Raw genomic sequence first — 17,261 nt, forward strand, 5'->3', positions numbered from 1 at the left:
AGAACCGTACGTCACTGGGAATTGTGGACGCCTACAATAGGTACATAATTAGTAGTAGAGATAATAAAAACATAGCAAGATAATCTATAAAAAAAATCATCTCTCATCCAACTATAAGTTGTACAATAAAAATATATCAAGATTATTTATATGCCACTCGTGCTATTAGTGACGTATCCGGTATCCAGATAATTACAGATTACCATGTACCAGGAAACTGTGTTTTGCAAAACCTAGGAGAGAACGAAGTGCATGATAACCTGATAGGAGTGATGCATGGAGGTTTTGTGAATCTGGTGCAAATAACAATCTTAGGGGTCTTTTGGAACAAAGGAAAAATTCATGAATCCTGCGTTTTCCCTATGTTTTTCAACTAATTCCTATGAAATTTTTATACCATTCCTATGGAATTCCTACGTTTCAAAGGAGCCCTTACATAGTTACATGGTGCCAATTCAGGAACCTCGCTCTGCCTCGCACAAAGGGTGCCACTTGTAAAACCATTATACAAGATCCAAGGGGATAATAAGCAGGAAAAAGGCAATGGCTAAGGTGAACAGTATCAGCCGCATCAAGAATAGATGATAATCAACATGAAAAGCACGGCAAGCCAGAAATTAAAAAGAATTAACCTTAACGACCACCAGTACTGTTCCAGATGCAGGCTAATTCAACTGAACCTAATTTCTCAATGAAGATAGTATACTGGGATATGAAATCTTTAAGAGGCGGATGTAAAAGTAATCAGGCAAATGATCCAGACCATCTATCTGAATCAACAACGCTAGAAGCATGGGCAAAATTCAACAGGCCAAAGAACCTGGTGAAAAGGGAGGGCGCAATCAATAAGTACCACAACAGCATTGACAGTCAAGGGCAAGCAGGATTCATCTGGGCAATAAAATCGCCCTGAAAGTGCCCAGAATATAACTTTAACAAGCATATACGACAATCTATCAATACTTACAAGCAACAATACTAATAAATGCACTATCAAGACATGTTTTCATGGTGGATTTAACAGAACTAATTTTGATGTTGTACACGGTACATGTTTCTATACACTTGGTCAAACTTAGAGAAGTTTGACCTAGAACGTAACTAAAACAACCAACATTTTGGAAGGAGGTTGTTAAACTCTAAATTACTCAAATATTTCAACCTCAAACGATGCTATCTATAATAGTCCTCATGCAAAGATACACTCAAATAGACAGAAACTCCAACAGTCAACTGGAGCATTAGGCACTGGCATGAAGGTCAGATTCCATAAATAGATTCTACAAGGCCTTAGCAAACAAGAAAAAAACATGGCCTGCACAACTATCAAGTGAGACCTTACCAAGCTGCTGTTGGGAATTTTTACTGAAGTATGTTAGCTCCATCTCATATGGAAGAATACTGGAAAGTAGAAAGCGCCTTGCATACACAATTACTGAAACCAGAAGTTCTCTCAAGATGCATTCAGAATCCTATTTCTGGAAAAAGTTGCAGATTTAAAATGCAATGGGCGATGTGCTTACTCTAAGGATAGATAATGGATTATGAAGTAATAGTCAACTGAAGTATAGTATCACTGTTTCTTTATTGTGGGAAGCATAGAGAACCATCCTCAGGCATAAGCATTTTCTCTCGTATAGCATCACCAAGTTTATATTCACAAATGCTTATATTAAAAAAAATCATATATCGATTCTTTGCTATGAAGATAAAGAAAAAAAAGGACTACGTGTGCTACTGCAATTGTGGCAATGTAAGTGTCATGACTTGATTCTCAGAGGTCATCTTTTACTATGTTTAATCTGAGTGTTAGTATCTTGCTTGGAGAAAAGTGAAATTGAGAGCAACATCCAAACTGAAAGAGAAAAGAGAAATAACTATTTAAAAAATGAGCGACCAAAGAACACTACATCCCAAATACACCCAAGTGAGTGAGACAGACTTAACCTACAGACTTAATCTTTCACTGAGCCCTCCTGGACACTTGTCACCCTTTCTGTCCTAAATCAACCCATTCACAAAGCTAAAATCCAAAGAGAATTGCACCCCTCAATGTGCACTAACATCAATCTCTGCATTAAGCCCATACAGCACACCTGCATATTTCTCTGTTGAGCCCGTGAAGAATGAATCCTTGAGCTTCCAGAATGCACAGGACGTGACCAAGCTATCGGACCCAGCTTGATGGGACTCCCCAACACGCTCCACATCAAGTAGCTCAGCAAGCTTGTTCAGTCCACCGTGCAGGCTGTTGCAGAACTTCATGAGATGCTTGATGTCATACACAGTCGGGAAATATATCTTCATAAGTTTAAAGAACCCGGCTTGTGTGTCTGGGAGGCAATTGCAAGTGAGGATCTTCAGTAGGTACCCGAAGTCGTATCCTGCGTGGAAGGTAACCCAGTATACGGAGTCATTGAGCACGACGCCGGAAGACATGAGGAGCTCGGCGAAGCGGCGAGCATCGACCCCGCGCTCGGCGTTGAGGCGGAGGTCGATGCCGCTGCGACGGAGCAGCTCGATGGAGTCGGACGCGAAGATGTCGCGCGCGTCGTCGAACTCGCGGAAGTTGAACTGCCAGACGCAGCGGCGGCGGCCAGCACCGAGGACCGGTAGCTCGCCGCGCGGCCCGGAGAAGGTAAGGCCGAGCTGGATGAGGTGCAGCATGTCCACGTTGGCCTTGAGGGTGGCGTAGTTGTAGTCGGCGGGAGAGCGGAAGGCGCCAACGGGCCGGCAGACGATGCCCGGGAACTCCGTGTCCATCGCGACGAATGGGTACTCGTCGACGATGTCGCGGATCAGCGCGAACTCCTCCTCCATGTTGTCGGCCCACACCTCCCGGATCTCCACCGACTCGTCGTCGGCCTCGCCTAGCTTTGGGATCACGGTGGCTGTGAGATCTGGCATTGCCATGCCAGGTTTCCGATTCAAATCGAAATCTACGGCTCCTAGGGTTTGGTCCGATTTGGGGGAAATTGAACGAAAGGCTCGAGAAGGGGAGCGAAGCAGGACAGATAAGGAGGGGGTAGGTATTGGTACCTCTATGGCTCTATCACATGTCAACGGCTGAGCATGACAACATCCACATAAAAAATACATCTATTTCTTCCTTTGTGAATCATCTAGGCCCCTTTAGTAATGTTTTGGTAATTAATGACAACTACTTGTGGACTAACGATTCTTGGAGAAATAAGAATGCAGGGTTGGACCACATAGAACAGGAAATGTTGAAGAGTCATACGCATTGGTTGTGGATCAGATGAAGGCAAAGGTATAATATAGGTTTTACTTTTGCCGGTCTTGAGGAGTTTAGAGAAGATACCTGACCGGATTAGTAGGCTAGATAGCCGTACTATTAAGAGGGGTCAATGACTTAGATCTGTGTAAAACTTAGTGCCTCATAGAGCATCAAGTAGTTGCATTTGCATGAGGACTAACAGCGCTTCTCATTTCGTGAGTTAAAAGTTCATTCAAAAGCATGTTTGAAATTTGAGAAGTCTTGGTCGCGCGGACTGTCCGGCCCTTGGGGGCGGACCGTCCGCGATCCTCCAGAGGGTCCGAAGTCTGACCATTTGTGCTGGCACTGTGTTCTATTGCACTGCGGACCGTCCGGGCCTTAGGGCCGGACCGTCCGCAGTCCTGACCAGAGGAAGGTGGCTTCGGGTCAGTCCCTGAATTATAGGCGGACGGTCCGCCTGTGAGGGGCGGACGGTCCGCATGTGTCTATCTCGTTTTTGGACAGGGACTGTGTGTTTTTACTGAGTTGTACTACGGACGGTCCGGGAGACCAGTCCGGACAGTACTGTCTCAGGTCGCGGACGGTCCGGGATTTATAGCCGGACGGTCCGCGTGTGTTAACTCCGTTTGATCCGAGGCTCAGGTGTTTGAAATTGCCTGGTCGCGGACGGTCCGACCTTGAAGGGCGGACTGTCCGGACCCACCTTTTGAGTCGTCTCTGACATGTTCCAACGGTCATTATAGCCGTTATGGTGTACGGCGGACCGTCCGGCCCTAGGGCGCGGACGGTCCGCGCGTGCGCAGAACTGCCCTCTTTTGTGCATAACGGTTGGTTTTAGATGGGGGCCTATAAATAGAAGGGTAGCTCGTGTGTGAGTCCTCTCTTGGCCATTCCTTGCACACATTGAGCTCATTTGTGATCCTCCAACTCACTCTCTCACACTCTTTGCTTGAGGTTGCATTCTAGTGAGAGATTGAGGGTTCCTAGTGCATTTGCATCATTTGGTGATTCTTGAGGCACTAGGTGGTACACCGAGCAAGCGTCGTTGGCTTGTTACTCTTGGAGGTTGCCGCCTCCTAGACGGCTCGGGTGATTGTCTCCGTCGAGCTCTCCAAGAAGATTGTGGAGAAGCCGCGGTGTTGATTGTGAGGGGTTCGCGCCTACCTCGCCGGAGCGGCAAAGGTGACATTAGTGGAATCGAGGTATTGAGTGATTTCTTGTCCACTTGGCTCAAAGATCAAGTCGTGTCTTGATAGAGGAGCAAGTGAGAGCTTGAAGTCCACCTCAACGTGGATTAGGGGTGATCGGCAAATCACCGATACCACGGGATAAATTTCGGTGTCCATTTCTTCTAGCATTACTTATTGCCTTGCAATTGATTAGTGTTTTGCTTATAGTTCTTCAAGTATTCAATCTCCGTAGTTGTCTTTCATACATTGTTTACTTATTGACACTAGTAAATTTATTCCCCTTGTTGTATTGATTAAATTTACTTAGTATTGTTGTTTTTAGTCAAAACCGTCTATTCACCCCCCCTCTAGCCGGTGTCCTAGATCCTACAAGTGGTATCAGAGCCGAGGACTCCATTGTTTGTGGATCTAATCATCCCGGAGTGGGACAAAATGGCTAGTAACAACAATGTGCACATAGGGAAGCCACCGCACTTTGATGGAAACAATTATGATTATTGGAAAATAAGAATGTCAATGCATCTTAGAGCAATGGGTGGAAAAATTTGGCCAATTGTCAGAGATGGATTTGTTGTATTGAAGGAAGATGAACCATCCGTTAGTGATAATGAGAATATCCTCACAAATGATCAAGCCATGAATGTCTTTTATGATGCTCTTGATATAAATGAGTTCAATCGTATCAAGAATCTCACAACCGCTCATGAGATTTGGGTAAAACTAATGGAAATTCATGAAGGAACTACAATTGTGAAGAGTGCCAAACTATATGTGTGCAAAGGGAAGTTTGAGCAATTTATTATGAAAGAAGATGAGAGTGTATCCGATATGTTCAATCGATTGAATGAGATTGTAAATGAACTCAAAGGACTTGGTTTTAATGTTCCGGATGTGGATTTCACACACAAGTTCCTTAGATCACTTCCGGAGAAATATGAGACTATTGTGACAATGCTAGTAAGGAGTGATCTATCTACAACCTCTCCAACCGAAGTATTGGGAGAAATTCTCACTCAAGATATATTTAAGAAGTCACAAGCCGATGCTTTAAGTTTGGCAAAGAAGGTGAAAAATGAATCTATTGCTCTCAAAGCCAAGGCCTCAAAGGCAATTGAAAAGGAAGATAGCAATGATGAAGAAAATGAAAGTGAGAGTGATGGTGACATGGCTTTATTTGTAAGGAAATTCAATAAATTCATGAAGATGAAAAGAGGTCAACCTAGAAGAGGTCAAACATCTAGAAGAAATGCTTTCAATGATAGAAAATGTTTTGAGTGTGGGGAACCCGGTCACATTGCCATGAATTGTCCAAGCAAGAAGAAGAAGGGCAAAGATGAAAGTGACAAGAAGAAAAAGAAATACTATAACAAGAAGAAAGATGGCAAAGCCTACTTAGTTGAATGGGACTCGGATGATAGCTCGGATGACGATGATGATGACACCTCATCCAAGCTTAATGCCGGAATTGCCATCAAGGAAGCTCCCTCACTCTTCTCATCCCCCCATTGCCTCATGGCAAAGGGAGATGCTAAGGTAAAAATCATCACCGATTTAAATGATATAAATGATGATGATGATATCGATGATGTTGATGATGATGGCTATTCATATGATGATCTTGTTAGAATGTTAGGTGAGGCCGATGACTACATGCACAAAGAAAAAGAAAAATTTAAGGCCTTGAGGGAATTGTATAAAAACCTCCAAGTGTCTTTTGAGGAGCTCAAGATCTCTCACAATGATCTCAAAGAAAATTGTGAGAAGCTTGCGGATGCTCAAAAATCCTCTATTGTGCATGAAGTTGAGGTGGTCACTAAGGATGTTGGAGTCACTTGTGACTTACTTGATAGTCTTACAAGTGAACCACTACCCACTAACTCTATTTGTGATAAATGCAAAATTTCTCTCAATGATAATATTGCTCTTGATGAATCAAAAATTATTGTTGAGAATGAAGTGTTAGTGGATAGAATAAATACTCTAACTCATGACCTAGAAAAGGCATATGGTGGTAAGAAGAAGTTGGATTTCATATTGGGAAGTCAACGATGTTCTCTTAACCGTGAAGGTCTTGGATATGTTCCCAAGAAAGGAAAGAATGCTTTTGTAAAGCAAAAGACATTGTTTGTGAAAGAATGTGACAAAGTGTGTCACAAGTGTCACAAAAAGGGACATGTTAAGAAAAATTGTCCCAAGTTCAAACATGTATCCTCCACTTGTTTTGAGCATTGTTATGTTCTTTCTCATAATGCAAAAGGTGTTCATGCTAAATTTGTTGGTACTTCAATTGTTGGAAACAAAAAGAAAGCTATTTGGGTGCCAAAGACCTTGGTCACTAACATCCAAGGACCCAAGCAAGTTTGGGTACCTAAAAGAGATTGATTTCCTTTTGTAGGTAAACTACAAGGCGGGAGGGAATCATTGGGTGTTGGATAGTGGATGTACTCAACACATGACCGGGGATATGAAGATGTTTACCCAAATGAGTGAGGAAGATTGCTCAAATTATGATAGTATCACATTTGGAGATAATCGTAAAGGAAAGGTTAAAGGTTTGGGTAAAATTGCTATTTCAAATGATCATTCTATATCAAATGTGCTATTGGTTGAGTCTTTGAATTTTAATTTACTTTCCGTAGCTCAATTATGTGATTTAGGATTTTGTTGCAATTTCACAGTTGAAGATGTTATTATCTCTAGTGTTGACGGTAGCAATCTTAAATTTAAAGGTTTTAGACATGAAAATCTTTATCTTGTTGATTTCTCATCTAATGAGGCAAAGCTCACAACTTGCTTATTTTCAAAAGCTTCACTAGGTTGGTTATGGCATAGAAGACTTGGTCATGTTGGGATGAAGCAACTCAATCGGTTAACCAAGCATGACTTAGTTCGAGGCTTGAAAGATGTGAAGTTTGAAAAGAACAAATTGTGTAGCTCTTGTCAAGCCGGTAAGCAAGTGGCAAATACTCATCCAAATAAAAGTCAAATGTCCACTCATCGACCTTTGGAATTACTTCACATGGATTTATTTGGGCCCACATCTTTTGTAAGTATTGGTGGTAATTCTTATTGTCTTGTGATTGTGGATGACTATTCAAGATTTACTTGGGTTTATTTTCTACGAGACAAATCCAATGTGTTTGAAACATTCAAGTCATTTGCTATATTGGCTCAAAATCAATTTGATTTCGACATCAAAAAGGTTAGAAGTGATAATGGGTCGGAATTCAAAAATGCAAGGATTGATCAATATTGTGATGACAAGGGTATCAAACATGAATTCTCTTCTAAATATACCCCAGAACAAAACGGTATTGTTGAAAGAAAGAATAGAACTCTTATTGATATGGCAAGGTCTATGTTAGCGGAATATAATATATCGGATTCTTATTGGGCCGAGGCAATAAATACCGCTTGTCATTCATCAAATAGACTATATTGTCACAAACTCTTGAAGAAAACTCCATATGAATTGCTCATTGGTAGAAAGCCAAATATCTCATATTTTAGGGTATTTGGTTGCAAATGTTATATTTTGAGAAAGGGAAGCCGGCTTTCTAAATTTGAGAAGAAATGTGATGAGGGTTTTCTTCTTGGATATTCATCAAATAGTAAGGCTTATAGAGTCTTCAACAAATCTCATGGTATTATTGAGGAAGCATATGATGTTGAATTTGATGAAACAAATGGGTCTCAAGATGAGAGTGATAATCTCGATGATGTTGGGGGAACTCAATTGATAAATGCAATAAAAACAATGGCCATTGGTGAAATAAAACCTAAGGAAGATGATGATGAAGATAGTGTAGTTGTTATTCCTTCATCCTCAACTATAAATGAGGAAGATCACCAAAGCCAACAACTCGATGAAACCTTGGATACTCATGATCAAGGTACTTCAAGACCTACGGTTCCTCCCAATGCTTCAACAAGCAACTATCAAACCGTATCAAGAATTCATCATTCCATTGTGAAGGATCACCCGGTTGATCAAATTGTGGGTGATATTAGTAAGGGTGTTCAAACTCGCTCTCGCATAGCTTCATTTTGTGAACATTTCTCTTTTGTATCTTGTATGGAACCTAACCGTGTAGATGAAGCTCTACTTGATGTTGATTGGGTGAATGCAATGCATGAAGAATTAAATAACTTCGCTCGAAATGAAGTTTGGGAGCTTGTTGAGAGACCAAAGAACCACAATGTTATTGGTACAAAATGGGTGTTTCGCAACAAGCACAATGAAGATGGTGTGGTAGTAAGAAACAAGGCAAGATTAGTTGCACAAGGATATACTCAAATTGAAGGATTGGATTTTGGGGAGACATTTGCTCCCGTAGCAAGATTAGAAGCAATCCGGATTCTACTTGCTTATGCTTGTGCACACAATATCAAGCTCTACCAAATGGATGTAAAGAGTGCCTTTCTAAATGGTAAGATTAGTGAACTAGTGTATGTTGAACAACCTCCCGGTTTTGAGGACCCCAAAAGACCTAACCATGTGTTCAAGCTTTCTAAAGCTCTCTATGGGCTTAAGCAAGCTCCACGCGCTTGGTATGAAAGGCTTAGGGATTTCTTGCTTTCCAAAGACTTCAAAATTGGGAAGGTTGACACTACTCTATTCACTAAAAGAATTGGTAAAGATTTATTTGTTTGTCAAATCTACGTTGATGATATTATTTTTGGATCTACTAATGAATTATTTTGTGAGGAGTTCGGAAAAATGATGTCAAAGGAATTTGAAATGTCTATGATAGGAGAATTGAGCTTCTTTCTTGGCCTTCAAATCAAACAATTGAAAGATGGAATTTTTATAAGTCAATCAAAATATTTGAGGGACATGCTCAAGAAGTTTGGTTTAGAAAATGCTAAGCCTATCAAGACTCCAATGGCAACAAATGGTCATCTAGACTTAGATGAAGGAGGTACAATAGTTGATCAAAAACTTTATCGTTCAATAATTGGTAGTTTGCTTTATATTACCGCATCTAGGCCCGATGTTATGTTTAGTGTATGCATGTGTGCTCGATTTCAAGCTTCTCCTAGAGAGATTCACTTGAAGGCCGCTAAAAGAATTCTAAGATATTTGAAGTATACTCCCAATATTGGTCTATGGTATCCCAAAGGTGCTCAATTTGAATTAATTGGATATTCGGATTCGGACTATGCGGGGTGCAAAGTTGATAGAAAAAGCACCTCCGGTTGTTGTCAATTTCTTGGTAGATCTCTTGTTTCATGGTCTTCTAAGAAACAAAATTCGGTTGCTCTATCTACCGCCGAGGCGGAATATATATCGGCCAGAAATTGTTGTGCTCAACTATTATGGATGAAACAAACCTTATTGGACTATGGAATTATTTTCAAGAATGTGCCTCTCATGTGTGATAATGAGAGTGCGGTGAAATTGGCTACCAATCCGGTCCAACACTCAAGAACCAAGCATATTGATATACGGCATCACTTCTTAAGAGATCATGTTGGCAAGGGAGATATCTCTATTTATTCCATTGGCACCGATGATCAATTAGCAGACATTTTTACAAAACCTTTGGATGAAACAAGATTTTGTTCTCTAAGAAGTGAAATGAATGTGATCGATATCTCTAATGTGACTTGAAGTTGATCACACATGTGTCGCCTTGCATCTTGGGTCTAAGTATGTTTTTTGTGCTATTTATTTGGTATTATTTGTGCATTTTTCATTTCTAATTGCTCTAGATAGTTTAATTCAAAAATCTTGCATTTCTCAAATACATCATAAGTATATGCATGCATACCAACTTTTGGATTGGTCAAAATGTCCATATATGAGCACCAATTCGGATTCGGAATTCAAAATCAGAAAGTGGACAGAAATTGGAAAAATGAGTATCAGGCCGCGGACCGTCCGCCCATGGACTGCGGACCGTCCGCAGCATCAGGAAATGGACAGTCCGAGCAGCCTCGCAGACCGTCTGAGATCATCAGGGCGCGGACCGTCCGCCGTCCCCGCGCGGACCGTCCGCGACAGGGCAGAAAAAGGGACAGAGCCCGCAGTCTTGCCAGTTGTGCCCATTCGGTTGTTCTCTTTTGCTCTCCTCTCGCATATACTCTCTTGTGTCGAGTGTGCGCGGACCGTGAAGTGAAGTTGCGTGCGGACAGTCCGACAGCTTGCTGCACCATTCCCTCAACATGTCTTCATCACGGTATCTTCAAATCTTGTGGATTTAATCAAATTTCATCAACTTTGAGATTATTTGGGTTTCTTCTCTGATCTGAAATTGAGCAGTGGGTTTCAAAATCTGATTGGTGGGATTGTTAGTTCTTCTCCATATCAATGCTATGCAAAATTTTCAACTTATTTGGCTGGGTATTATCTGCAAAACCATCAAATTGAACACTTGTGGTGGCTAGGGTTCTTGGAGTCGCCCCTGGTCGGTCGCGGACCGTCCGCCTGGTGGCCGCGGACCGTCCGGGCCTCTGGCGCGGACCGTCCGGCCCCCTAGCGCGGACCGTCCGGACCCTGGCAGAGTGTTACCATTCCATTCCTTCTTATAAGTGGCGCTTGGTATCGATTATTTATCTCTAGCTGTCTGTCACCTTGTTGCAGTGGTTTTGGTGGTCTCCGCAAGAAACTTGCAGGTCGCTTTAAATCAAAGCGCCCTCGTGGCAATGATGATGATTATACACCGACCACTGATTCAGAGGCCCAATCCTCAGCTGGGGGCACTGAATCCATGGATGCTGAAGATTTTCTTAATGTTCATCCAGATTATCCCATTGATATCCAAGGATGGACTTATCCCAAGCGGCGATTTTCTATGGCTGAGTACTGCTCTAGACGGACTATGAACCAATATGCTCTGCCATCAGATACAAATATTCAGTTTTTCCACACTCAGCTGCAGTTTGACGTCTTTTGGGGCACCCTGGTGGATACCAACTTTCATAAGCATCAGGTGATTGATTGGTCCTTCTTGCTCAGTCAATCAGTCATGGAGGGTCTTATCCCCAAATTTGAAACATGTGGGTTATACCAGTTTATGGGGCAGCGCACCGATTTCAATGAAATGGCAGTTAAGCAATTCTTGGCTACCTCAGAGATTGATATTGCAGAAGAATCTATCACCTGGATGACTGGCTTCAAGCGGTATTCTGCTTCTTTTGCTGACTTTGCCGCTGCCAACAGTCTGAACTATGGCACTATTTCTGCTGGGGTGGATCTATATACTGAAGATAACTTTGAGGATTTTGTGCAGTTTTATGAGCCAGCCAGGCTCGGTATACCCAGGAGATTTGGAGAAACAGCAGGACTCAGACATCATCCTGCTGTCATCAACAAGATTGCCAGAGTCACCATTCTTCCCAAGAGTGGTGATAAGAGTAAAATTCGAGATAAGTTCTGGAACATAATTCATCACATTATGAATGGAGAAGTCATGAACATTGTTCTTTTCATGATGAGGCAGCTTAATGATTTAAAGATGGACAAGAATCAAAACTTGGCATATGCTCCATACATTATGGCTCTTATCAAATCCAAGACAAGATTTGAGGGCCCATGTGAGATTGTCCACACTCCATTCAGGCCTTTTAAGAATGAGATAGGGTTTCTCACCAGGCCACTCACTCCATTCCCAGATGATGAGGAAGACCCTGGCTATGAGGGTGGAGCAGCGCCTAATGTTGAGGAACAGCAGATGCCTCCTCCTCCACCTCCTCCTCAGCCTCAGCACTATTGGGAGCCTGCTCCAGGATATTTTGATCCTTATTTTCACAACATGCAGCAAGGGCTGGAGGCTCATATTGATACTCGATTTGAGGGGTTGATGTCACATGTGGATCACCGCCTCGATGACATGCAGTCTCGCTTTGACAGCAACTGGGATGCGCTCAACTCTGAATTTTCTGACCTTCGTGATCACATTCACACTAATGTCACTGATCCCATCATGTCAAGGCTGAATAATATGCAACAAAGCTTTCAAGATAACATGGGTGCTCTCTCCAGTCAGTTTGATAATCTTTCTACAACTGACAACATGCATGATATCAGTCAGAGGCAGCAGCAGCTCCAGCAGGACTTTGACCAGTTCTCCTCCCTGTTTGACACCTTCAGCACTCATTATTACAACATGCATCCTCCGCCGAGTGATCAGTAAGGCCTCTCCTTTGTGGCAATTGATGCCAAAGGGGGAGAGAAGTGATGAGAAGTTGTCAGGCATCTCCTTCAGGGGGAGTTGGTGGTTCTATGTGGACACTAAGACCATGCATATGCATTTTATCTTTTTTGTGCCGTTTTAGTTTATGTCTTATGCATTTGGAACTTGGTTCGATCTATTAACTCTATGTCGTATGTCTGTGGATTATTATCTGTAATATTCTGTGGGATGAACTATGTTTTAGTTCAAATTACTCTGTGTGTGGTTAATCGAGATGTGATTATAATTGCTGCGCTCACTCTACGAATCATCGCTTGTATGTCTCGATAACCATGTTTGTAGGAAAGTCTCCATCAAGCTCCAATATATTATGTGTGTTATATCTTCAACTTCAAATAATCCTGCACACACTTAGGGGGAGCCTTTCTTGCATACTGAGTTTCTATTGGGATTTATCTATCTTTTGGACAGAACTTCAATTCAAGATAAGTCCTATGAAACTCATCTCCAAAATCTATTTTATACCTTAGGTATGAGAGAGATTTGGAGAAACTAAACTTCTCTTTAATATACTATGTGGTGTTGTCATCAATTACCAAAAAGGGGGAGATTGTGAATCATCTAGGCCCCTTTAGTAATGTTTTGGTAATTAATGACAACTACTTGTGGACTAACGATTCTTGGAGAAATAAGAATGCAGGGTTGGACCACATAGAACAGGAAATGTTGAAGAGTCATACGCATTGGTTGTGGATCAGATGAAGGCAAAGGTATAATATAGGTTTTACTTTTGCCGGTCTTGAGGAGTTTAGAGAAGATACCTGACCGGATTAGTAGGCTAGATAGCCGTACTATTAAGAGGGGTCAATGACTTAGATCTGTGTAAAACTTAGTGCCTCATAGAGCATCAAGTAGTTGCATTTGCATGAGGACTAACAGCGCTTCTCATTTCGTGAGTTAAAAGTTCATTCAAAAGCATGTTTGAAATTTGAGAAGTCTTGGTCGCGCGGACTGTCCGGCCCTTGGGGGCGGACCGTCCGCGATCCTCCAGAGGGTCCGAAGTCTGACCATTTGTGCTGGCACTGTGTTCTATTGCACTGCGGACCGTCCGGGCCTTAGGGCCGGACCGTCCGCAGTCCTGACCAGAGGAAGGTGGCTTCGGGTCAGTCCCTGAATTATAGGCGGACGGTCCGCCTGTGAGGGGCGGACGGTCCGCATGTGTCTATCTCGTTTTTGGACAGGGACTGTGTGTTTTTACTGAGTTGTACTACGGACGGTCCGGGAGACCAGTCCGGACAGTACTGTCTCAGGTCGCGGACGGTCCGGGATTTATAGCTGGACGGTCCGCGTGTGTTAACTCCGTTTGATCCGAGGCTCAGGTGTTTGAAATTGCCTGGTCGCGGACGGTCCGACCTTGAAGGGCGGACTGTCCGGACCCACCTTTTGAGTCGTCTCTGACATGTTCCAACGGTCATTATAGCCGTTATGGTGTACGGCGGACCGTCCGGCCCTAGGGCGCGGACGGTCCGCGCGTGCGCAGAACTGCCCTCTTTTGTGCATAACGGTTGGTTTTAGATGGGGGCCTATAAATAGAAGGGTAGCTCGTGTGTGAGTCCTCTCTTGGCCATTCCTTGCACACATTGAGCTCATTTGTGATCCTCCAACTCACTCTCTCACACTCTTTGCTTGAGGTTGCATTCTAGTGAGAGATTGAGGGTTCCTAGTGCATTTGCATCATTTGGTGATTCTTGAGGCACTAGGTGGTACACCGAGCAAGCGTCGTTGGCTTGTTACTCTTGGAGGTTGCCGCCTCCTAGACGGCTCGGGTGATTGTCTCCGTCGAGCTCTCCAAGAAGATTGTGGAGAAGCCGCGGTGTTGATTGTGAGGGGTTCGCGCCTACCTCGCCGGAGCGGCAAAGGTGACATTAGTGGAATCGAGGTATTGAGTGATTTCTTGTCCACTTGGCTCAAAGATCAAGTCGTGTCTTGATAGAGGAGCAAGTGAGAGCTTGAAGTCCACCTCAACGTGGATTAGGGGTGATCGGCAAATCACCGATACCACGGGATAAATTTCGGTGTCCATTTCTTCTAGCATTACTTATTGCCTTGCAATTGATTAGTGTTTTGCTTATAGTTCTTCAAGTATTCAATCTCCGTAGTTGTCTTTCATACATTGTTTACTTATTGACACTAGTAAATTTATTCCCCTTGTTGTATTGATTAAATTTACTTAGTATTGTTGTTTTTAGTCAAAACCATCTATTCACCCCCCCCTCTAGCCGGTGTCCTAGATCCTACATCCTTGCTTGCAAATTGAACTTGTGCGATCAAGTGATCCATATTTCACGCTCATCTAAAATTGAACTGGAAATTGAACTGGTGCATGTCTGCATCTAAAATTAGAACCAACCCGTCGTTGCAAAACGTGATCCGTATTTCACGCTCCTCATGATTTTAGTGTACAGAAGATAAATGTTAATTACCATGGGTTTTAAAATGTGCTAGTTGTGACTATTTTAAGTTTAGAGCACGTTTTCAATGTACCTTGGATGGTGAAACATAACTAATCTCTACTATTCCTTAAGAACGCAGTGTAGGCGTTCACAGTACGTAGGCGCACGGTTCTGCCGCTGCGAGATGCGCCCCCGCCTACCCCCGCCCCCACGAGGCCGCGACGCCCCATCCCCACATCGCGCATCGTCGTCTGCTCCCCGCCCATCCCACCGCCGCGTCCGCCCCCTCCCCCACCGAAGGAGACACCGCGCGATGCCTCCCTCCATCTTCCCCATCCTCGGCGTTGCCCCTCGCGCTGTCCTCGACGTCGCCTAACGACCCCTCCGCCGTCGCATCGCGTGGAAGGGGGAGGAGCCGCCCGACTCGCACCCTCGACCCCTCCGCTGTCGCATCGCGTGGAAGGGGGAGGAGCCGCCCGACTCGCGCCCTCGACCCCTCCGTCGTCCGATGTCGCATCGCATGGTAGGGGGAGGAGGAGGACATGGCCGTCATCGCCTACAGGCGTGCGGTGCTCCTGCACGGGCACCAGAGGAGCCGCACGGCTCGCGCCCTCGACCCCTCCGTCGTCGCTGTCGCATCACATGGTAGGGGGAGGAGGAGGACATGGCCGTCATCGCCTACAGGCGTGCGGTGCTCCTGCACGGGCACCATTAGTGGTCGCAATGGTGGTAGACCTCACCCTGCCCCCACTCCATCTCGTAGTGGAGCAGTTCCATCGTCGGAGAAGGCAAAGATCCAGCCACCAAGTTCTACCACCACTGCGTCCAGGTATGGATCCAAGTCCCTCAACTACGATCTGTACACAGAGCTATACGTTGTGCAAGATCTTCCCTAATCCCCACATCAGTGCATTGATTTGCCTCCTAGATCTACATGTATAGGTTCATAGGACTATGATCTGTACCACTGCCTCCGCTCAATACTAGGTTGACACATTGGTTAGCCCACTACGAGCAGCTCTACTTACAAACAACCCATTAACATGTACAGACACAGCCCTGTCAGCACGTGGTTCCTACAAGAACAGAACAAGGAAATTCAACCACATCCTTCAATGACACATTACTGCAGGGCTCATTAGTCAGCATAGGTGAAAGCTGGGGTGTGGGTGACATTCAGAATGTAGCAGATTCTCATTGAAATGCACACTCTAAAGAGTCTAAGCTCTGAATCTCAGCGACAGAGTAGTTCTTCCTTTCATCAGCATGAGTCTTCATGTAAAGCCCGGAGGAATTATTGAACTGTTCCGTGGAGGCAACCAAAAACCAACCGTGGTGCATGAGGCTATCCGGGTCTGCAAAACCAAACATGTTGCAGTGGTATTACTCAACTCTCGACAACAGTCCCCTTCAGAAAGACTCACGCCAAGCGACGAAGATTCCTCGCAAAATTGACAGCAAACATGGAAAGAATGGTCTAATCCATCCATCCATGTTTAATGTGGTTGAAGCTCCTTACTGGCATTGTGCTTGTTTACAAATTATTTTACTACTTCAGTTGAAAACCATTTAACATGACACCACACTGTTAGGGATTACAGTTCAGAGTTATAAGAGCACTAAATTTTAATTGGAACTCATAGTATACATGATTCTATATAGAACATGTCTCATTCACTTGGTGCACGGTTCTTGATTTCAGAGCTCTGAAGCCGATTACGTACACCTGTTCCTACCATGCACTTTATTCTGCTTTCCGGTTCTCAACGTCTTGGACATCGCCGGCGAGCACAGTCTCCTCGGCAACTTCTTCTACTGCTAACTCGGGTGCAAGGCAAGGTACACATATATTTTATATAGTAGTTGTATTCAACATGATGGTAGCTGCGAGCAGGATTCTATTCAGGATTTTTTTTTGGAAATGTAGTTCTGAGGCAATCCCTTGGTGTTGGTTGATTTGTAAACCTACAAGTTAGACTTAACACGCATCTCACAGCTCTAGGCGTTCCTTATTGCATTGGGCATGAACTGATTGCTGGTATGAGTTGATCTTTGGAGTGTTTTCATGAAGGTTTAAGCACAGTACTGCTTCGTGGTGGAACGACGCCTCTGTCCGGCTGTATGCAGTACTGCTTCGGGTTCGTCGTCTGAAAACTGAAGGCGAAACAGTCATTCGTAGCATTGGTCAGATGTACTGAGCAGGATATCTGCTTGGTAGGTTAGACTAGGAAAGGTCACGAAC

At 43.8% G+C, this 17,261-nt stretch overlaps 1 protein-coding gene across 2 annotated transcripts; it reads right to left on the bottom strand.

Moving 5' to 3' along the window:
- Positions 1-1,754: 1,754 nt before the first annotated feature.
- On the bottom strand, positions 1,755-3,060 carry LOC100216888 (uncharacterized). Of its 2 annotated transcripts, XM_008678449.4 has the most exons (2): positions 2,372-3,060; positions 1,755-2,248 (listed from the first exon to the last, which is right to left on the bottom strand). In XM_008678449.4, exons 1-2 carry the CDS (start codon positions 2,911-2,913, stop codon positions 2,050-2,052), a joined length of 741 nt encoding a protein of 246 aa, XP_008676671.2. In that variant the 5' UTR covers positions 2,914-3,060; the 3' UTR covers positions 1,755-2,049. The 2 variants fall into 2 exon arrangements, with proteins under 2 accessions (XP_008676671.2, NP_001136747.1); NM_001143275.1 differs by having other exon boundaries at positions 1,770-3,040.
- Positions 3,061-17,261: the final 14,201 nt, after the last annotated feature.

The sequence above is a fragment of the Zea mays genome, chromosome 4 (assembly GCF_902167145.1).
Source record: "Zea mays cultivar B73 chromosome 4, Zm-B73-REFERENCE-NAM-5.0, whole genome shotgun sequence".
Taxonomy (NCBI): Eukaryota; Viridiplantae; Streptophyta; class Magnoliopsida; order Poales; family Poaceae; genus Zea; species Zea mays.

What these genes read in the sequence shown, in the direction of transcription:
- LOC100216888 (NM_001143275.1), bottom strand. Translation starts at nt 2,913, where the DNA reads ATGGCAATGCCAGATCTCACAGCCACCGTGATCCCAAAGCTAGGCGAG.